The sequence below is a fragment of the Eumetopias jubatus genome, unplaced genomic scaffold (assembly GCF_037043125.1).
Source record: "Eumetopias jubatus isolate StellerSeaLion01/CBP00866 unplaced genomic scaffold, mEumJub1_p1.0 scaffold_12, whole genome shotgun sequence".
Classification (NCBI taxonomy): Eukaryota; Metazoa; Chordata; class Mammalia; order Carnivora; family Otariidae; genus Eumetopias; species Eumetopias jubatus.
This window is the reverse complement of record NW_028274818.1, coordinates 28,510,421-28,532,412: the sequence shown is the minus strand read 5'-3', so window position 1 is coordinate 28,532,412 and position 21,992 is coordinate 28,510,421. Positions and strand designations below refer to the sequence as shown.

The 21,992-nt window shown below is 47.2% G+C and overlaps 1 protein-coding gene across 5 annotated transcripts in view; it reads left to right on the top strand.

The window, feature by feature from the left end:
• Positions 1–20,668, top strand: part of NAV1 (neuron navigator 1) — a 239,136-nt gene extending 218,468 nt beyond the window's left edge. For all 5 annotated transcript variants that reach the window (XM_088017120.1, XM_028120112.2, XM_088017122.1 and 2 more), the window contains 16 exons: positions 1,352–1,435; positions 1,661–1,772; positions 7,287–7,408; positions 10,972–11,168; positions 11,368–11,560; positions 11,653–11,821; positions 12,131–12,228; positions 12,373–12,468; positions 12,713–12,872; positions 13,336–13,571; positions 14,328–14,482; positions 14,622–14,693; positions 15,166–15,362; positions 15,884–16,002; positions 17,851–18,048; positions 19,757–20,668. In XM_088017120.1, coding sequence (XP_087873246.1) covers positions 1,352–1,435; positions 1,661–1,772; positions 7,287–7,408; positions 10,972–11,168; positions 11,368–11,560; positions 11,653–11,821; positions 12,131–12,228; positions 12,373–12,468; positions 12,713–12,872; positions 13,336–13,571; positions 14,328–14,482; positions 14,622–14,693; positions 15,166–15,362; positions 15,884–16,002; positions 17,851–18,048; positions 19,757–19,852 — 2,304 coding nt within the window. In that variant the 3' untranslated portion in view covers positions 19,853–20,668. The remainder of the gene's footprint in view (positions 1–1,351; positions 1,436–1,660; positions 1,773–7,286; positions 7,409–10,971; positions 11,169–11,367; positions 11,561–11,652; positions 11,822–12,130; positions 12,229–12,372; positions 12,469–12,712; positions 12,873–13,335; positions 13,572–14,327; positions 14,483–14,621; positions 14,694–15,165; positions 15,363–15,883; positions 16,003–17,850; positions 18,049–19,756) is intronic.
• Positions 20,669–21,992: the final 1,324 nt, after the last annotated feature.

The following is a 21,992-nucleotide window of genomic DNA, read 5'->3' as shown; positions in this document are numbered from 1 at the left end:
TATACAGGGATGTAGAGAAGTGAACAAGAGACACCCCAAGGCCAAGAAAACAGGAGTTCCCTGTACAGTGGGTGAAAGTCAACGGCTCGGGGTCATGACATGTGTCTGCCAAGGAGAGCCCAGGCTTGACAGGTTCATAGTGCATGCACGTGGACAAGGCGGCTCACATTGGCCCAGACCGGTTGCCACCAGCCACTGTCAAATGATAGTAGCCTCCAGGCATGTTTCAAGGGCAGAGGCTGAAAACTAGAGTTGGCCCAACCGAAAGAGAGAATCAGGGGCCCACAGAAAGCAGTGACAAGCGTCATAGACCTACGTCCTCGAGCTCTGTAGGAAAGGTCTGCCCAAAATATGCCTGTCGCTTCTTGCTAGAGTCACTGACTTGCTCAGATACCCTCCAGTGACGGCTGTTTCTCCATCCCCTCATGTTCCCCTTTCTGGCCCCATGCTTCGTTCCCTTCACCTTCCCTATACATCTTGCTGCCAGGTGAACAGCTTAGAGTGCTAGCCCGGCTCCAAGTTGCCTCAGCTCCACCCTCCCCCACCGGCCTCCTCCTCATGAATCACACGTGACATCTAGTGGCCAAACTTTGGAACGCCCCTGAAGTTTTCCTGAGCTGTTTCTCTCCAGCCCTGCAAAGACAGCGGGGAGAAACCAGGAACTAGGAAAAGCGGGATGGAGTTAAGAACAGAGGGTGCTTGAAAGCAGTGGTGGAGGGCGCCTGGGTGGCTCAGTCGTTAAGCGTCTGACTTCGGCTCAGGTCACGATCCTGGGGTCCTGGGATCCAGCCCCACATCGGGCTCTCTGCTCGGTGGGAGGCCTGCTTCTCCCTCTCCTACTCCCCCTGTTTGGGTTCCCTCTCTCACTGTCTCTCTCTGTCAAATAAACAAAATCTTAAAAAAAAAAAAAAGCAGTGGTGGAGAGAGGCACCAAATGGTTTCTACTGGGAGGTGACTTGGCCCCATGGGGGCCAGCCTGTCAGAAAATGGAGGCATTAGGTCAAGATAATAAGAATGACCCAGAGAGTATGGCCCTCCTGAAGAGCAGAGGGACAGTCCCACCTCTGGTAATGATAGGTACCCGATCCCAAGAGTCCAAGAGCCTCCAAAAGCCTGCCTTGCCTTAATGCTGTCAGGAAGCTGGTCCCCGCCAGAAGATCTCTTCAGGCCAGAAAGATGTCTGATTCTACCTTCTCTGCTCAGGGAAATCGATATTCAAAAATCACCAAGAGGGTTGTTGGCATTGGTCAGTGCTATGACACAGAAAATCACCTCAAACTACCTCCCATCGCAGTCTTTTCTTTTCCCAAGCCTCAGGCAACTTAGGCACCTCCTTCTGTGTTTATTTCAGGCTAATCTAGTGGCAGCTTTCGAGCAGAGCCTGGTGAATATGACATCCCGCCTCCGACACCTGGCAGAGACAGCAGAGGAGAAGGTAGGAGAGCTGCGAGTTCTCCTCACGCACAGACCAGGGCTAACCTCCTCCCCTCTCTCCTGAGCACCGGTTTCTCCCTCCGTCCCATCACCCTGAATCCTCCCCTCGGAGAATTCCCTGCCTTCTCTATCAAGTCTGGAAGAATTCTAGTGCCTAGCCCACTGCCTGGCGCAGAGTAGGGGCTCCCAATCCCAACTAATGACACGATGGTCATGCCTCTCTTAGGACACTGAGCTGCTGGATTTACGAGAAACTATAGACTTCCTGAAGAAAAAGAACTCTGAAGCACAGGCCGTCATTCAGGGAGCCCTTAATGCCTCAGAAACCACCCCCAAAGGTAAGAAATCTGACCACAGATTGAAGGAGAACAGGAATGGGGTTACTGGAGATTTTTATCTATGCCTGCAATATGCCAAGTCCCATATCAGAGTTTTAGAACGTGAGGGCACTTTGATGCCCTTCAGTATGATGCTCTGGAGTGGTCAGGGCCAGGGGCATGACCCTGCCATCTCTGGGGATGAGGGAGAGTAGAGCAGACCTGTCATCCCCATGGGTCCTCCCCTGAACCTCGAGGGCAGAGCTCAAGAGTTGTCAAAGACCATCAATAAAACAGCACTTTATTCTTAAAAAAAAAAAAAAACTAACTAAAGGTATTCCTACCATTTGATCCAGCAGTCTCACTCCTTGGTATTTACCCAGAGGAGTTAAAATTTTATGTCTTCAGAAAAACTTGGATGTTTATAGCAGCTTCATTCATCATCGCCAAAACTTAGAAGAAACCGAGACGTCCTTCAGTAGGTGAATGGATGAACAAACTGTGCTATGGCCAGTCAAGGAAATACTATTCAGCATTAAAAGAAATGAGCTATCAAGCTATGACAAGATATCGAGCAGGCTCAAATGTACATTACTAAGTGGGAAAAGCCAATGAGAAAAGGCTACATGTTGTATGATTCTAACTATATGACATTCTGGAAAAGATAAGGCTAAGGAGACTCTAAAAGGCTCAAGGCTGAGTTGGGGGCGGTGAATAGGCAGAGCACAGAGGATTTTTAGGGCAGCAAAAGTATTCTGTATGATACCATAATGGTAAATACCTGTTATTACACATTTGTTCAAAGCCATCAGATGTCTGCAACACCAAGAGCAAACCCTAATGTCAGCTATGGGCTCTGGCTGATAATCATGCGTCGGCGCAGATTCATCAGTTGTAACACATGCTCCCCTCTGATGGGGGATGCTGATAGTGGGGGAGACTATGCATGTTGGGGGGACAGGGGGATATGGGAACCCTCTGTACCTTCCTTTGAATTTTTGCTGTGAACCTAAAACTACTCTACAAAATAAAGTCTAAAAAATCAGCACTTCACATTTTTGCGCGCACACACACACACACACACACACACACACACACACACACAGACATATCATCTTATTTGATCCTCATATCAGTTCTCCAAGGGGGTGCAATCTATTATTCAAATGAGGCAAATATCACGGTGGTTACGTGGGGCTCAAATGACAAGTTAGCCTTAGCATTTAACAGCCAAACAGTCAAGCTTTGCTAGAGAAGGTCGAGATGAGTAGTGGTCTGATGCCCCCAAGCCCTGCAATCTCTGATTCGAGGCAGGCTCTCTGGGTAGTTGGATGGTCCTCTAACTTGTCTTGTAGTCTGTTTCCCTTTTTATTCCACTAGCAGTGATCCCCAACCTCTGTCACTGTTCTCCAGCCCCTTCCACCACTGACCTGCCTCACCCTGAACATAGACTCTGCCTCCTCCTTAAATAAGAAAATTTTCAAGTAAGAACTCCATTGACTTCCCTGCTCCATCAATTTATATTCATCCGATCCTTACTTATTTTTCTCGCGTTTTGTTGGAAGGGGCTGTCCTTTCTGGCCAAGAGGGATCCCTTGTCTAATGCTTTGGGATGCTCCCTCTAGCATTGATACCCATTGCGCACACGTGCATGTGCGCATGTACACACACACACACACATCTACATCTTTGACCTCTTACTCTCCATGCACTCCTTCCCTTCTGCTTATAATGCTGCTAAAGGCTCTTTTATCTTTAAAGAAGATGAAAGATGTATCTGCTATATCCTTTCTAATTACAGTCTTATCTCTTTCCTTCCTTCACAAACTTGCCTTCCGCTTCCCTTACCCACCTGACCCCACCATAATTTGCTTTCCTTCCTTCACAGACTTACCTTCCGCTTCCTTTACCTGCCTAACCCCACCATAATTTGCTTCAATTACTATCACCTTTACCAGAAGACCCATGTGAGCATTCACCATGGTGCCAGGCATTTGGTAGGGGCTCAAAAAAACCTCTCCTAAACACACACACACACACACACACACACACACACAGAGGCAGCATCCCAAGATTTCCAAGATTTGGCCCTGTTTTGGCCTTCTTTCTTCATTAAATTCTCCCCATAGCTTCTGAGTCATCACTCCCATCTTGGCCTTGTCCTACCACCTCTGACTCCTTCACAGAGCCCATTCCTTCCTTCCACTTCGTCTTCAGGGACTGGGCTCCCAGGGCACCAGCCACAGCTTTTTGTTTGGTTTGTTTTTGGAGAGTGAGAGAGAGAGCCAAGCAAGCGCAAGTGAGGGGAGGGACAGCAGGAGAGGGAGAGAGGGAATCTTAAGCAGGTTCCACATTCAGCCCGGAGCCCAGTGCGGGGCTTGATCCCACAACCTTGAGATCATGACCTGAGCCAAAATCAAGAGTCAGACGCTTAACTGACTTGAGCCACCCAGGCACCCCTGGGTCAAGGTCTTTTTTAAGATAGAAGGCAAAGGGTAGCATGCCTTTCCATTTATTTATTCTTTAATTTCTTTCGGTGGTATTTTGCTGTTTTCAGTATATAAGTCTTGCATTTCCTTTGTTAAATTTGTTTTTGATACTGTAAATAGAACTGTTTTTCTTAATTTCCTTTTTAGATTATTCATTACTGGTATATGAAAATACAATGGATTTTTTTTATATATTGATCTTGTGTCCTGCAAACTTGCTGAGTTTATTAGCTCAATAAGTTTTACAACCTCCTCTTAATATGTATCTGTGTCTTCCTAACCTGTATCCCCATCCTGAATTTTGTACCTCTATTTCCAAATACTTTTGGACATCCCCACTTAGATCACCTGATAGATATCCCTAACTCAACATGTCCAGCATTAAAAGGCAGTCCCTCCACCTCCCTTACAAATACACAAACCAACACTTTCCCTTCTGCAGTTTGGCCCATTTCAGATATCATCTGCCTGGTCACCCAAACCACTAATATAAGAGCCATCTTTTATGTCTCACTGGTTTGCCATATAAAGCCATTGAGTTATATATATAATTCAGATAGATAGATAGATAGATAGATAGATACTCAATTCTCTCTCTGTTCTGACTTATCATTACCATGGCTCTGGTTTTCATCACTCTTCTCCTGGATTATTACAATAATTTCCTAACTAGTCTTGCATTGTTACAGTCCTTCCTTCATGCACCACCCCCCCAGCGTAATCCAATCATGTCAGTTGAGATCAGAAATCATTCCAATTTGAGTATGGACTAGATATTAATTTAAAAGAATTACTGCTCATTTTCTTAGGTGTGATAATGATGTTTTGGGATAATGTCCTTATTCTTAGAAGATGAGTCCTGAAGGATTTAGTGGCAAAGTGTCATGATGTCTGCCACTTCTTTTCAAATTATTCAAGAAAATACCTGTACATATGTGTGCTTGTATGTGTGCGTGCACTTGTTTGCATGTGGAGGAAGAAAGAGAACACGCACAGGTGTAAATATAACAAAATATTAACAACTGTTAAATTAGGTAGAGGGGGCATATGGGTGTCCATTGTCCTATGCTTTTAAGTATTTCTGTGTGTTTGAAACATTTCAGAAAAACAAGTTAAAGGGAAAGAGAATATGCTCCAAACCCATTAGTGTGGGGTACTGTCTTCCCGCTCCCAAGACAAACATTTCCTTCTAGCCTCATCTCCCGCCCCTTCTCTTCTTGCGCTCTGTATCCCACCTATGGCGCTAGTAAAAAATGTATTTGTTGAGCATTTGGCATATGCTGGGCACTTTTCAAGGACTGTACTTGTATTGATTCATTTATTCCAGCTAACAGCCCTATAAAGTATATTTTATGGTTGAAAATAAGATCAGAGAAAATAAGTCACTTGGTCAAACACAGCTCATAAGTGATGAATCTGGAATATTAAGCTATTTTGGGCTTCCCAAGTGCACCTTACTCTTCAGATATGTATTTGTTAAGTGAATAAATCATTTCTGTCTTTTGCGATGAATTTGCATGTTTTCCTCCGTTCAGGTTGACCCAGGCTCAACTTGGTCAGGAGGATTTCTAGGAGCATTCAACAAGCTAATGCTTAAAGCAATGATACCTACCCTTATTTTATTTGTGAAAAGGTGATAAATGTATGTGGCACGAAATTAAAAATGCACAAAAGAGTTCCTAACTTTCTGAAGGTTATTTGATTCTAAAAATCCTTTCCTTCTAAAACATATATATGTATATTTATATATAAAAATATATAGCATATTTTTAGATTTTAATTGATAGACTCACAACTACTTGGAACCTCTGAGTAACTGGTGATAGAGACACACACTTATTTTGCTGCCCTTCATTTTAGTTTTAGTTAACTAATTTTTAATTAAGTTTATTTTTATCATAAAAGCAATACATGTTCTGGGGGAAGATGTGAATTAGGGGTTAGCAAGCCATGGCCCATTGGCCAAATCTGGCTCACGACCTGTTTTGTTTTGTTTGTTTTTTAAGATTTATGTATTTATTAGAGAGAGAGAGAGAGAGAGAGAGAATCTCAAGCAGACTCTCACACTCTTTCTCTCTCTTAAAAAAAAAAAAAAAAAATCTTGCTCCAAAATCTCTGCTGCTCTTGCTCATTACCTATGGCACAAAGGCAAATTTCCTTAAAAGGCATTCAGGGCTCTGCTGATCTGGCCTGAGGCTAACCTCCAACCTCACCCTCACCTCTTGCTGTGCTCCTTGTAGTGCTTCCATTCCAGTCGGCCTGAGGTGCCCCAAAGCAAAGCCTGCACAGGGCCTTTGCATGTACTTTTTCTTTAGCCCAAATAGTTTCCCAGTGTTCCGATCTGAAGAACTTCTGTTCTTTCAAGACTGAAACATCTCCTCCCTGGTTAGCTTTTTTCTTCCCTGTGGTGGAAAAGTAGATCATCTTCTGTGCCATTCCAAACCTCAGAGTGCTGAAAAGATTTTCTACCTGTCAGATAAGACAACTAAAGCTCATTCAGGTTAAATGCAGGACACATGGCTAGTTATACTTGGCCTTGGAGCACCAGGCAGCCAAGTATTGCTGGGGAAAATCATGAAAAATGATAGGTTGAGGGGTGCCTTGCTGGCTCAGTTGGTGGAGTGTGCAGCTCATGATCTTGGGGTAGTGAGTTTGAGCCCCATTCTGGGGGTAGAGTTTACTTAAAAAAAAAAATGGTAGGTTGATGTCTCCATCAAGTTATCAAGGGCCAGTGCTCATTAAGCCCTTCTCAGACCTATTCAGGCTGAGTTCATTAGTTTGTGTACTGCTCTTTATCCTGCTGGACTGGAAGCTTCTTGAGAACAGGGATCATTTCTTACTTACTTTTTACCGTTAGCATTTTTTATGTTAAAACATGATTGACCCTCAATAATTGTTGAAAGAATGATCCAAAAAATGAATACTGTGGACGGAGAAGTTGCTGGTGCCCTTCTCCTCCACCTTCTGCAGCTACACTTGCCCAGAGCCCCATGTCTTCTTTAAATCTACCCTGTATGTGTTCTTCCCACTTGTACTTGGCCCCTAGAACTCCGGATCAAGAGACAGAACTCCTCGGACAGCATCTCGAGCCTCAACAGCATCACCAGCCATTCCAGCATTGGCAGCAGCAAGGATGCTGATGCAAAAAAGAAGAAAAAAAAGAGCTGGGTAGGTCCAAGTTTAGGGGGTAGGAACTATGTAGAGCCGTGGTGGGTCACCTCCACCTCAGCATAGGGATTGGTTCCTTCCAGAATTAACCAAGATATGGTGCCTTGGGGCAAATACGAAGCCCCAGGCATCAAGCTCAGAGCAAAGTCTGCTAAACTCTCCTCTTAACCCCATCCTGCCCCACTTGTACCGAGGCCGTCTCTCCAACCCCGTGCACACCCGCTTCCCTGGAGCTCTCCATGCCTTTGATTGGGTCAGATATATTTGGCAACAGAAGGAAATATCCAGAAAGGAACATCCTATCAAACTGCTTGCCCACCCCACCTCCATTCCCTTCTATACTATGGAGAGATTTTTCTGAACAAAGCCATTCATTCTAGATGCTCCTGCAGGTTGTTTCTTCAGTTTTTTTGGAGAAGTATTTGTGGAACTTTCCATATTACTTCAAAAGGAACCATTATATTACCATTGACTAGTCGAGAGATAGTTAACCCCCAAACTCCCAAGCCCCCAACCTCCCCCAAGCTGGCTCCTGATAGCCCTAAACTGACTTTGGATGACCTTTCTGAAATTCCATAGGCAGACCTAAAACACTTTTAGCTCCTCAGTTGCCTGTGGTAAGGAGAGGGTCCCCAAAAGGAGACTTCTTGCTCCTCTGTCCCCTGTGCAGTAGGACTGGCCCCCAAACCTTTGTATAGCACAGATGGGTCCCAGCTGTGTGAAATGAGTGATTAAGTGTTGCTTCTTTTTTTTTCCCTTCAAAATGCTGACTTCAAATCCCTATTTTTTTCCAGGTCTATGAGGTAAGAGACCCAGTTCCTCTCTCCTTGTTTTTTCTTTCCTTTTGCCATACCTTCCCCATTTCCAGAGCAACTCCCTCCCCCTAAACAAAGAGCGGCCACTCATGAAACTAACCGTAACAACCACCCCAGAGTTCCTAACTCACTCCACTGCATGGTCCATCCACGGCTGCCCCCACATGAGGACAGAGGAGTGGTCTGGTTGGGGGCCAAATGGAAAAGTTCAACAAAATCCTGATCTATGCCCTCCTGTCTGCCCGTTGTTATAAAATCAACCTGTTATAAAAGCAGTCAGTTGAAGTTCCTCCTTTCCAGAAAATGAGCTTCCTGATTTTTTTGTTGTTGTTGTTCCTTCAAACCCTAGAAGCCCAAAATGGAAGAGATTCACTGGATGAACATTATTTCGACCACAATTCCCAAAGACCAGTTCAGTTTGGGTCTCATCTGAAGATTTAGCTCTGTAGGGAGATGAACCAGATATAGGAGAGGATATGATCCATCCAGTCCAGGGCACCCTCAAACCACCTGAGAACCTGAAACCCTCTGAGCATCCATGGAGTTTCCAAAGACATTTCAGGGATTAGAGTATACTCTCAAGACAAGCGGAAAGTGAACCCAGAGTTTCCATTACAAACCAGACGTCTGAGGTCCACTAACCTAGCCCAACATTGCGCCAGGTGTTACGAAGGATGTGAAAAGTGGAGTCTGTAATCTGAACCATCCAGGAGCCTGCAGAATTGCTGGGGAGACAAAAACCAATATCGTACATAAGAGATTGATAACAATCCAACGGTGCCAAAATGCCTAATTCAGCCAATGAGGGCTAGAGGAGCTCGTAGATGAAACTTATCACAGGAGGCTGGGGAAACACCACAAAGGAGGTAAAAGCTAAACTGAGATGGTACTGTGATAGGAGAGTGTGTGGAGAGGCTTTCTGCAGGGACAAAATCAGGATAGCTTTCTGCAGGGACAAAATCAGGATAGCTGGAGCACTAAGTAGGGCAGGGCGCAGATAGGAAGGGCTTGAAATGCCAGGATAATTATTTAAACTTGATTCTTTAGGTTAGCATTTCCCAGCATGTGTTGTGCACAAGTCCACGGCGATGCTCCTTAAAACAGGGATGCCATCATCAAATTTGAGAAGCCCTGCATTTCTGCAGTGCACACCCACATAGGAACGTTCTGAGATGTCCCTCAGTAAAGGATCTGTTTCCTTTTGCTTGACCCACTGTTTCCTGAATTCGGGGAATGCTTCACCACATAACACCAATGAACATCTGCCAACAGCTGTGCTTTGGGAACCCTGAATGACACAGAGAATACTACCGTCTCTCACTCAGGGTCTTCGTGATCTTACAGAACGTGTGCTTTGGGCAGATTGTGGTCATGGGATCTCTTTGTATGCGCACACACACACTTAACGCACACGCACACACACATACACTCTCTCTCTCTCTCTCTCTCTCTTTCTCTGTCTCTCTCATATACACACAGCTTCCCATGAGGCAATAGTGTAGAGAAGACCATTGGGTTGAAAATAAGGAAGCCTGAGTTCCAGTCCCAGGCCTTCCTTCAATTCTGCAATCTCAAGCAAGTCAACTTTTTATCCTCGGTTCCTCATCTCTGCAGAGAACTGAGCTTTATGGGATTCTTGAGCCTTGACCACTCCATGATAATCTATCCCCTGCATGCACACTCTAGCTAACTGCACACATTCTCTCTCTCTCTCTCCTATCCCCATCACAGCCAGATTGGTCCTCCTTTATGTCCTACCTGGTAGACACCCCAACACACACCACCATCAGCTCTCCTCATTTACCTAACAGCCTTCCTGTGTTCCAGAAGAGACACTTTGAAAGAGTACCCTCAAGTTTTCCTTTCTTTTCTCTCACTGTCCCAAAGATCTGGTTTACTTTTGTCCCCTATAGCCTTCGACCCCTCCTTTACTCTCTGTCTCTTGCTGCCACTCCATATCTGTGTCCCTGTGTGTGTGTGCATGCTATATGGATGCATGTGAATGGGTGGGCCAGGACCCTGGTTTGCATCTCTAGATCACAGCCCTAACACCCAAGCTCATCAACACCTAAGGTCAAACAAGCTATGGTCACATTATAGTCTCTCAAGTATTCTGAGGAAATGCTGGGAAATATTCCTCATTCTAGGACATTTGAGTGGGAATAGGAGAAAGCATTTGTATCTGATTGTTTTCACCATTCTGGGATGTGCTGAGCACAAGAGACACTAAAAGAAACTTGATACCACTCCCTTCTGTTGATTTCCACAGAATCATATGGCCAGTTTCTGGTTAATAGGTAAATAGATAAATGGATTCCGATCTGATGAGCCACAGTCAGGGTAGACCCTGAGACCCAGAATGAGCAAGGCTCTAGACTGAGCAGTAATTGGTCTGCTGGAGAAGGTGGAGTTCGATCATTGAGAGACTGGCCACCATGTGACCTCTGGGGACTGCTCTCTGTCCTGCTCAGGGGCATAGTTTCCCCATGGGAGAGAGCAGACCCAAGAAGTTCCTGTAGCCTACAACCACAGCAAGCCAGAACAGTTGACTTTCTCTCAGCCCTAATTTCTAGGCAACTCTTCTGTCCATATTCCATGAACCAAGTGAAGCCTTAAGAGGGAGGCTTGCTGACAGCAAGCAAATACCCTGCCTGTACACCTCTCCGTCTCAGAAGTCCCAAACCAGTCCGCCCCCAGTCTCCAGAGTGGAGCCCTGATGTCTCTCTACCTGGATCTGCTTTTTTCTAGCTTCGAAGTTCCTTCAACAAAGCCTTCAGCATAAAAAAGGGACCCAAGTCCGCTTCTTCATACTCTGACATTGAGGAGATCGCCACACCGGACTCCTCCGCCCCTTCATCCCCCAAACTACAGCGCGGCTCCGCAGAGGCCGCTTCGCCCTCCGTCAAGTCCTCCAGCCCCTCCTCTGTGGGCACAGATGGCGCCGAGTAAGTGCTGTCTGCCTGCCAGCCAACGGTATATGGCCGGCGGCGGCAGTTAAGCCCGTTGTTTGCCCCTGGCCACCGCACTACAGGGCTCTCCTGGGGCGTGAGAGACCTTCCCCCCACCACGGCTGATTACCTCCGTGTCCCCTAGCAACTCTACAGCTGCCCCACATGGCCTGGCTTCACTCTCACTTTCTTCCAGGGGCCCTGCTCACCCGGCCCCCCACACCAGGCTGTTCCATGGCCACGAGGAGGAGGAACCGGAGAAGAAAGAGGTATCGGAACTGCGCTCCGAGCTGTGGGAGAAAGAGATGAAGCTAACAGACATCCGCTTGGAAGCCCTCAACTCTGCCCACCAACTGGACCAACTTCGGGAGACGATGCACAACATGCAGGTGGGTATCTGGGCGGAGAGCTGAGCAGAGGGAAGACCGAGCCTTGAGATCCATCCAACTCTGCGGCCCTGCCCCATCTGTTCTCGCTGCAGTTGGAGGTGGACCTGCTGAAAGCCGAGAACGACCGGCTGAAGGTCGCCCCAGGCCCCTCATCGGGCTCCACTCCAGGGCAGGTCCCCGGATCTTCTGCGCTAGCCTCCCCTCGCCGCTCCCTGGGCCTTGCCCTCACCCATTCCTCCAGCCCAAGTCTCACTGACACAGGTACCTGTTTGGGAGAAGAACCTGTAAGGGTGGCAGGAAGAAGAGGGTTTGGGTCACTGCTACACCATTCTGCTTGCTCTGGGGGCACCCCTCTCGGGTCATGCAGGTTAACAGCGCCTAAACCAAGCGCATCCCAGTGTCATGAGACACGAAGTGTTGTTCTGGTCCTTCAACCCTAATTGCTTTTCAGTTTTGGAGTTTCGGTTTCCTCTTGGTAGTCAGTAGTCATTTGGAAGGGATGATGACTAGAAAGTTTAGGAAAGCCTGTGGGTGCCCCTAAAGCCTAATAGTTGTTTTCACTGCTTACAGACCTGTCACCCATGGATGGCATCAGCACCTGTGGTCCAAAGGAGGAAGTGACCCTTCGGGTGGTGGTGCGGATGCCCCCCCAGCACATCATTAAAGGGGTAAGGAACTTCAGGGAGGCCTGGTGACACTATTATTTTTATCCAAAAACATCTGGGCTCTGAAAAACCCCAAAACCAGAGTACCCCCCTTTCTTGGAGGGACCGTACTGAGGCTCACACACTTCTTTCTACTTGGCCATATAGGACTTGAAACAGCAGGAATTCTTCCTAGGATGTAGCAAGGTCAGTGGAAAAGTGGACTGGAAGATGCTGGATGAAGCTGTTTTCCAAGTGTTCAAGGTAAAGGGATACATGTACTCACAAAGGTTGTTTATCCTCTCATGGGATATGGAGCCATCCAGGCATTGGGATCTTGGGGACCTTTGATGCTTCGTGGGGAAATGCTAACTAGGAAAAACATAGGTTCTTCCCTTTCTCCATTGACTTCTGTTCCCTCTGAAATTTGTGGCTTGTACATCTGGGTTTGCGTCATCTTGGTGTTCCTCTCTATCTTTTTTTTCTTCCTCCTTTTCTCCTCTGTTAGGACTACATTTCTAAGATGGACCCAGCCTCCACCCTGGGACTGAGCACCGAGTCCATCCATGGCTATAGCATCAGCCACGTGAAGCGGGTGTTGGATGCAGAGCCCCCAGAGATGCCTCCCTGCCGCCGAGGTGTCAACAACATATCAGTCTCCCTCAAAGGTCAGTCTTTGTCTTTTGGGGTGCAGCGATATGGGGTGAGGGAGGGAGAGGAACATCAGACAATCCGTCACTCATTCATTCAACAGGGATTTACTGAGAAGCTGTAATGTGCACCTCACTGTACTCAAGTAACTAAGGGGAAGGGAGGAAAGGGAACAGAAGGTAAAAAGATGAGTAAGATCCACTCCCAACTTTGTTCCGAGGGCCATTTTCAGTCCCAGGGAAATTTCTAAAAAGCCTGGGTTTCTCACTCCACCCACACACCTATAACTCCAAGCATGTCCCTAAAAATAAGATCTGTGTTTTCAAAACTAGGGCTTAGGGGATTCCTATGGAACCCGGGGACAGGTGGCCCTGAGTTATTTCAGTGGGCTCCTAGGTGAAGAAACATATGCCCTTCAGGGGTCCTTGCCGCCCTCGGGGCCCTGGTCATGGCTCATGCTCTCTGGGGCCGGGGGTTCAGGTCTGAAGGAGAAGTGCGTCGACAGCCTGGTGTTCGAGACACTGGTCCCCAAGCCGATGATGCAGCACTACATAAGCCTCCTGCTCAAGCACCGGCGCCTCGTCCTCTCAGGCCCCAGCGGCACGGGCAAGACCTACCTGACCAACCGGCTGGCTGAGTACTTGGTGGAGCGCTCCGGCCGCGAGGTCACCGAGGGCATCGTCAGCACCTTCAACATGCACCAGCAGTCTTGCAAGGTGGCTGCCTCCTGGCACCCCCACCAGCCTTTGCTCAGGCCTCAGCCCCCAAGGCCTTCCCCGGGCCCCTTCCTGCCCCTTCTGTTCCCTTTCCTCCCTTCCCCTTAGCATTCCCCTTTGCTAGTCCCTCCTCTGCCCCCAGTTTCTTTCCAGACGCTTCCCTTCCCTTCTTTCTCCACACTTCCCCTTGCCTCTGGTATACGCCTTTCCCTCTTGCTGATCATTGACTGAACGATACCCTCATTTCCACCTCACTTTCTGCCGACCCTGAAAATCCTGTCCCTCTGTTTCTTTCCTTCCCTCTACCCTTCTTGTCAGTATTACCCTGACCTTGGGCTTTCTGGGGAGAAGAACTCAGAATTACATGTGACACGTTCTGCTGTCCCCTGCCAAATCTGGATGTCTCTCAAGGACGCCCTGACACTCTGGGGTTGCCCCAGCAGGGGGAGGCTTATCTATTGGAGTGGTTCATGGTACCAACCCAGTGAAAATCCCGTTAGGAAATAGGATGTGATCCCCACCCTTCAGGGATTTAGAAGCCGCTACTTAAGATGGTTGCGTTAGAGCCTTTGGGACCCACTGTTTATCAGTCCGTAGTTGTTCTGGAGTCGAACGTTCAGATGCATCCAACAGGAACCAAAGGCTCCAGGGGAATCCAGAACTAGCTAGCATACCTTCTCCAAAACCCCTCCCCGCAAGGCTGATCCAAGTGCTCACTACTCCTGAGTGCTGAGCCACTTCCTTCTTTTATTTCAGGATCTGCAACTCTATCTCTCCAACCTGGCCAACCAGATAGACCGGGAAACAGGAATTGGGGATGTCCCGCTGGTGATCCTGCTGGATGACCTGAGTGAAGCAGGCTCCATCAGTGAGCTGGTCAATGGGGCTCTCACCTGCAAGTACCACAAATGGTAAGCTGGAGTCAGGACCAAACAAAGCAGTGGGAAGGAGAGCCTTGGTCCAGTCCAACCTGTGAGCTTTCCCTTGGGTGTACGTAGCAGAAAGCGAGTGTTAAGTCTAAGTGAACCTTTTTCCTCCTTCTTCCCACAGTCCTTATATCATAGGTACCACCAATCAGCCTGTAAAAATGACACCTAATCATGGCTTGCACTTGAGCTTCAGGTAAGAACCGTGGCCCTGGATAAACCTTCCCACCCTACCTAAAGTTCTGCAAACTAGTTCAATCCCAGGATCTGGCCAGAGGGGCAATAGATAGCAGGAAGGAGAACTAGGCAGGGCCTCTGGGCTGGGAAGAAAGAGTAGGGATACTTGCCCTGTCAGTTACAGGGTGGAAGAGAACCCTCGAGAAGAGGAAAGAACTACAAAACTAAGAGAGCTGCAGCTAGGATGCTGTGATTTGGGTTCTCTGCCCACACAACCCCCTCATCCGGGTCACTGAGGACAGATGGTTCTCTGAAGAGGGTCACTGGTTTGAGAATCAGCTCTGCCCGTTCAGTCAACTCGGCCATTACTTGAAAAGAAACCTGGTGGGCGTTAGTGGGAGGCAGGTGGGACGAGGGACGGACTGGCAGGGGATGGATGCCGACTATGCCCACATGGCCGCCCTGACCCCTCTCCCCATTCCTGGCTGCAGGATGCTGACCTTCTCCAACAACGTGGAGCCAGCCAATGGCTTCCTGGTTCGTTACCTGAGGAGGAAGCTGGTAGAGTCGGACAGTGACATCAATGCCAACAAGGAAGAGCTGCTTCGGGTGCTCGACTGGGTGCCCAAGCTGTGGTACCATCTCCACACCTTCCTTGAGAAGCACAGCACCTCAGACTTCCTCATCGGTACTGGGGTTCAGCTTCCCCCTTGGGGTCAGAAGGTGGCTTCCCTTTCCTACTTTGCCACCCAGAGGGATGTTCCCATTTCTTTCTGGAGTCTTCAGCATGTAAAGGAGTAGCAAGCCCTGTGGCTTCAGACCCAGGACTGCTTAGTTACTTACCAAGCATTCCCCTTCGCAGTTAGCGCCATGATTTGGGTGAATGACTTCAATCATCAGAAAGCTAGCCCCACTCCCTCACTTTCCCCACAACTAATCGGGAAAAGAAAGTGTTTAGAAGGGAATTGGAAAACTTCCCTTCACTCCCTCACCTCACTTCCACCTTGTGAAGAAGTATTGCTGATGCGGCTGCCAGCCAGGCAGCCACTCCCATTGGTCTTGACAACAATCTCAGGACAGCCCGACTCTAAATTTCCTTTACTTCTTTGGTTATCAGGCCCCTCTGCCTGGTGTGAAGGAGTGAAAGAGACAGATGACTGGGGAGAGCTGAGTGCTCAGCCATCTTACCTGCCTCATTCTTTTCCATAGGCCCTTGCTTCTTTCTGTCCTGTCCCATTGGCATTGAGGACTTCCGGACCTGGTTCATTGACCTGTGGAATAATTCCATCATTCCCTACCTACAGGAAGGAGCGAAGGATGGGATCAAGGTGAGCCCTACCCTCTGACCCTACTCAGTCCCCAAGGTCAGGCTGTCCCACCTAGCAAAGCAGAAACATCCTCCAGTGTTAGACGTGAGGCTCCGAAGACTTGCCAAGGTCTTTTGCTAAGAGGTAGAGTAAGGCCCAGTGTCCAGCCACCATTCAGCAAATGGCTACAGGACCACGGTCTCTGGGGCCTGTCTCCAGTCCTGGGCCTTCTGGCTCTCTGCCAAACTCAGACCTCTCTCTAAGGATCAGAGCTCATAGAGAAATCATCAAGCTCAGAATTAAGGAAAACCCTGTTGCAGCCTTAGCTTACTACTAACTACTAATAAAAATGTTACATTGGCCAAGTTACATAACCTTTTTTAACATCCCTATATATATAAGAAAGGAGATAATAAAGTCTGCTCTGCCTAAATCACTGGGTTGTTTGGAAGACATGAAATATGTGAAAAGATTTTTAGAAACTAGAGTAAGAACTTTATGCAAAAGGAAGATACCATTTTAGTAAAGCCTCCCTAGTTTTTTTCACCTGTGAATTAGGGCATAATGATGACCAGCGTCCATTCCAGCACTAGTGAACTACAATGCAGTGTCTGGATCCTACTGGCCGTGTATTTTCCATAAAAGTAATTTGTTATTGCAGTAGATATCCCCTGATGATGTGGTAAGTGTCTATTGAGATGCTATCTATCAGGCGGTACCAGAAACCATTATCTCGTTTATTTTTGCATTATTATTTTTATTTATTTATTTATTTGAGAGAGAGAGAGAGAGAGAGCACAAGTAGGGAGAGGGGCAGAGGGGCAAGCAGCCTCCCTGCCGAGCAGGGAGCCTGACCCAGGGCCCGATCCTATCCCAGTACTGTGGGATCATGACCTGAGCTGAAGTCAGACGCCTAACCAACTGAGCCACCCAGGTGCCCCAAATTTTGCGTTATTATTTATAGTTTTCCAATGTCAAAGTGTTTTTACACAGATAACATCTGTTTTCAACAAAGTCAAAATTCTTTTAAAAGATAGGAGTACCGGGGTGCCCTTTTGGCTCAGTTGGTAGAGCGTTCAACTCTTGATCTTGGGGTCATGAGTTCAAGCCCCACGGTCATGAGTTCAAGCCCTATGGTGGGCGTGGAGCCTACTGAAAAGAGAAAAGAAAAAAAGGTTTTAAAAAAAGGATATAGTCCCTGCTCCTCGGGAAGCCTGCTTCTCCCTCTCCCACTCCCCCTGCTTGTGTTCCCTCTTTCGCTGTGTCTCTGTCAAATAAATAAAATCTTAAAAAAAAAAAGGATATTAAAAAAAATGAAAAAATAAAAATGTTTAAAAATTTAAAAAAGGATATGATTACTAAGGAAGAACTTCCTACTAAAATTATGGGGTCATAAGATGGGTACATACTAAGTGTTTTTCATTGTTTTTTTGTTTTGTTTTTTGGGGTTTTTTGTTTTTGTTTTTAGAGAGTGGGGAGTGGTGCAGAAGGGCAAAGGGAGAGAGAGAATCTTAAGCAGGCTCTACGCCCAGTGCAGAGCCCAACGCAGGGCTGGATCTCACAACCCTGAGATCATGACCTGAGCCGAAATCAAGAATCTGATGCTTAACCAACTGAGCCATCCAGGCGCCCCAAAAACATGTTAAGTTTTTAACACAGTCTGCCAAATCATCCTCCAGAATCATTTTACCTAGTCACCCAACTTATTTCCTTTGTGGGGAAACTCAAAGGAGTTGAGTTTCAACTCATGGGGATCAGAGTCTCAAGGCTTTCCATTGGAGGAAATGCATATGGCCATCAGGAGACTGCATGTGCAAGCCTCCATCTGTGGATCCCTCTGCCAGTAACTGCATTTCCCCTTCTATCCAGGTCCATGGACAGAAAGCTGCTTGGGAGGACCCAGTGGAGTGGGTCCGGGACACTCTTCCCTGGCCATCAGCCCAACAAGACCAGTCGAAGCTATACCACCTGCCCCCTCCCACCGTGGGCCCTCATAGCATTGCCTCACCTCCCGAGGATAGGACAGTCAAAGATAGCACCCCAAGTTCTTTGGACTCGGACCCCCTGGTGAGTAGAAGCCATTCGCAGGTAAAAATAAGAGTATTATGGAACTGAACTTTTTTTTTTAAGATTTTATTTATTTATTTGAGAGAGAGCGAGCACGTGCACACACGCGCGTGAGCTGGGGGAGGAACAGAGGGGGAGGAACAGGTAGACTCCGCACCACGCACGGAGCCCACTGCGGGGCTTGATCCCACGATCCCGAGATCGTGACCTGAGCCGAAATCAAGAATCAGATGCTCAACCGACTGAGCCACCCAGGCGCCCCTGGAATTGAACTTTTCATGCATACCCGGATGGAGGCTGAAGGGTATCAGCAGAGCTAGGACTAGAATGAAGCCAGTGAGGAGCTCACCAGTCAGAATCCTGGGTTATAAAGATCATATGCCCACAACCTATCTTAAGCTAAATAATAATGCATGCTAGCAAGATGTATTTTAATAAAGACCTGAGTCTCAGGCAGATCCCAGGTAGGACTATTAACCAAAACAGAGAGCAGTGGGACACACATACACTCTGTCTCTACCTCTCCCTCTACTCTGGTATTATCCTGAGGATTGCCGCGGTTCAGTGGATTTCATGAACCGCTATGAAAAGTAGTCTGAGACAAGTGACCAACTGGGGCAAATATTTGCAAGGCTTGTAACCGAAAGAGGTACCTAGAATATATAAAACTTCCCATAAAATTTCCAATTAGAAGAATGGACAAAGGATACGAACAGGCATTTGACTAGGGGAAGGGCAAATAGCCAATAAAAATACAAAAAGAACCTTGACTTCTCTAATAATTGTGGAAATGCAACATCAAAACAAGGAGAAAACCATTTCACATTGGCAGAAATAGTGTGTGTGCAAGCACAGACTTCATCCTCTGCTGGTGGGAGTGTTCATTAGCAAAGCCATTTTGGAAGATAACTAAGCAGTTTGTATTAAAATTTAATGTGCACCACTCCTGTGACCTTGCAGTTTTACGTTGCAAGTAAGAAATTCTTCCACTTTAGTCATAATACATTTTAATTTAAATTTTGACTTTGCTAAAAACAGGTGTTAACCTGTGTAAAAAAAAAAACCAAACACCAAAAAACAAGCCATTAAATTGGAGGACTGTTAATAATCATGTAAATAGAAGATTCAGTAGAGAACCAGCCAGGTGTACTTAGCTGAAACGGAGGGTCACAGTCTTGAAGAGGCATGGGAGCAGGAGAGAGGTAAAGAGGGAAGGAGGAAGGAGCGTTTAGACCTGACAGGAAGCACTAGGCTGTGTGTTGGGGCAGAGGGTGGGTGTGCAGGACAGACTCGTGATGACACCAAATGTGTTCGGCTATGATCTCTTTGGAAGAAGTTGACACACACAGACGTTCTTACGGCCACTTCGCACATCCCTCCCAGTATTAGTCGGTACGTCCAGGCTCTCTGTCCTCTCCTGAGTGTGACCGCCTTGGAGGCAGAGGCTCTCTTGTTTCAACATCCCTCCCACATCACAGCACCGCACCTCGTATAGCCGAGACACTCCTGAGCATCACACACACATGCTTACAGACAGGGTTGAAGTAACCATTGCTGCTTTTTCAGGAGGCACCTGTACACTCTCTGGGCCCTTCATCACTTCCAAACCAAGGATCAGACCCCTGAGCTAGATTGCTTTATGTTTCCCTTCTGTGGCCAGGACCCTGAGTCCCGACTCTCATGAATCCATCCTTTTGCCCCTCTTTAGATGGCCATGCTGCTGAAACTTCAGGAAGCTGCCAATTACATTGAGTCTCCAGATCGAGAAACCATCCTGGACCCCAACCTCCAGGCCACGCTTTGAGGGTCCAGCAGTCACTGTCACCCCGGACAGCAGAATGCTGGCATCAGCGACGTTCTCTCCTCCTCTCCCCTCTCTTGTTCCAGAGGACTGGCTCTCCGGCCCGAGAGAACAGGAGGGGGAGGAGGAGGTGAAGGAAGAGGGCAGGTTCTTGGTGCTGCACCTTGAGAACTTCCTAGGAAGGACTGGTGGGGTGGAGTTTGGAAACTTGTGTCCCCTAGATATATTTACTGGCCTCCTCTCATGACTTTGGGGAAAAGATGATTCTGGGTCTTTTTCCTTGATTTCGTGTCTCAATTATAAACTCCTAGGCTTTCTGGGGAGGGGTTCAGAAGACATCAGAAAAACCGGCAGCAGTTCCTAACTGATTCTCACGAACAGCTCTGGGAGAGACAGCCCTGTGTGGGGAAATCTGAGGGAGGAGGAAGCTCCTCAGAATTTCTCACAGACCCTTCCGAGTTCCATCACCACTGCCAATAACTCTTCCCCCAGAGATCTGGCTGGAGCCCAGAAAAAGAAGCATGTGGTTTAAAAAAATGTTTAAATCAATCTGTAAAAGGTATTTAAAAAAAAAACACACACACACAAAAAGAAAGGAAAAGATGACGCTGGAGAGAGAGGAAGAAGTTGCCAAAGTAGAGAACATGCTGCCCATCCCTGGATGACTTAGGGGATGATGACAAGATGGCTGCCTATCTCGGAAGTCACCAGACCACAACAATAGCATTCCAGCCTTCAGAAAAAGACTGTTAGCTCTGTCTTACACCCTCTAATTTAACACGCATGAGAGTCAATAAACCCTACTTTTTTTGTTTTTTATTTTCGCTTTTTGTTTTCTTTTCTTCCCCCTCCCATGTGCCTATTTATTTTCCTTTTCTTTCTTTCTTTCTTTTTTTCCATTTCTTCTCATGTCCACAAAATGCTTGGGTTGCTTTTCCTGGGGCTAGTTTGGCTTTTCCAAGTGGGTTTTCTTCGGAGAATCTGATGCCATCTAATTGGCACTAGCTAGATGCCTGCCATGGCCACTATCTTTGGCATCCTTGGGACTTACAGGAGACCCGAAGCATTGGCTCAGACAAAAGTAGTAGAAGAACCTTGACTTCCCTTTTGAGAAAGCACATGTTCTGCCTGGGAGCTCAGCTGCCAGCCTCCGGTCTGAGAGTGTATCACCCCATGTTGATAGAAGATCTACCCTGAGCTCCACACTGGACTGGAGGAAAACCAGGAAACTGGGAATATTCCTTTGTCTTGTGGCCTGTTGGGCCCCCCATTACACTATTCTGATGGCGGCCGCTCTGCTCAACTGAATCCAAAATCTGTAGGTAGCCTTTACTATTTGTTCTTGACAAGTAAATATTCACTTACAGGAGACTGGACATCCATATGAAATACCCCTAGTCAGAATATAAGGTTCAAGGAGTTTGATTTGGTGGCAAAGATCTGCCTTCTAAAGGGATCCACCTTCAGTAGAAGTTGCCCCGAAGGCCTGGCAGTCTATATGCTTTCACTCAGCAAGGACTTACTGAGTACTTACTGTCTGCCAGTCACCAGGTTTAAAAAAACAAAAAAGGCAAGACTTGAGCTGTTGTGTTCACCATCTAGTAGGAAATCTTAACCTCCATTAAGTGCGCATCCTCTGCTTATCTAGACCCTCAGGATCATCTAAGAAATGTAGCCAAAACCCAAGGTGCCAGCTAGAAAGAAGCCTTTGATTAGATGTCTAATACATGGGGGGCAGAAGATCTGGGATCCATTAAAATGGAACTTTGCTTATCTCAAGTGGACAAGTCCTCTACCTGCCATTTCTGGAAGCCCCTGTGGGATGAGATCCAGGCTGAAGTGCCTGGCGAGGATGAAGTTTCAGGGCTCTACAGATCAAAGACCTGTGATAAGCCTGGGCCCAAGTGTGCATTCTTCAGATTCCTATGTAGCACAAGACCTTATCCGAATCTACAGGCATACTCACCTGGACTGTTCTGTCCCACCCAACCAAGGAGTACATGCATCTGACTCTTCATATCAGAATCTTTCCGTTTAGGTCCAACAGATGGTTCAGGTTGCTCCCCAAGAAAGCTTCTGCATTCATCTGGTAGCTCCCAGGGATGACAGGGTCCTCTATGCTAGAGACTGTTAGTGCTTTTGC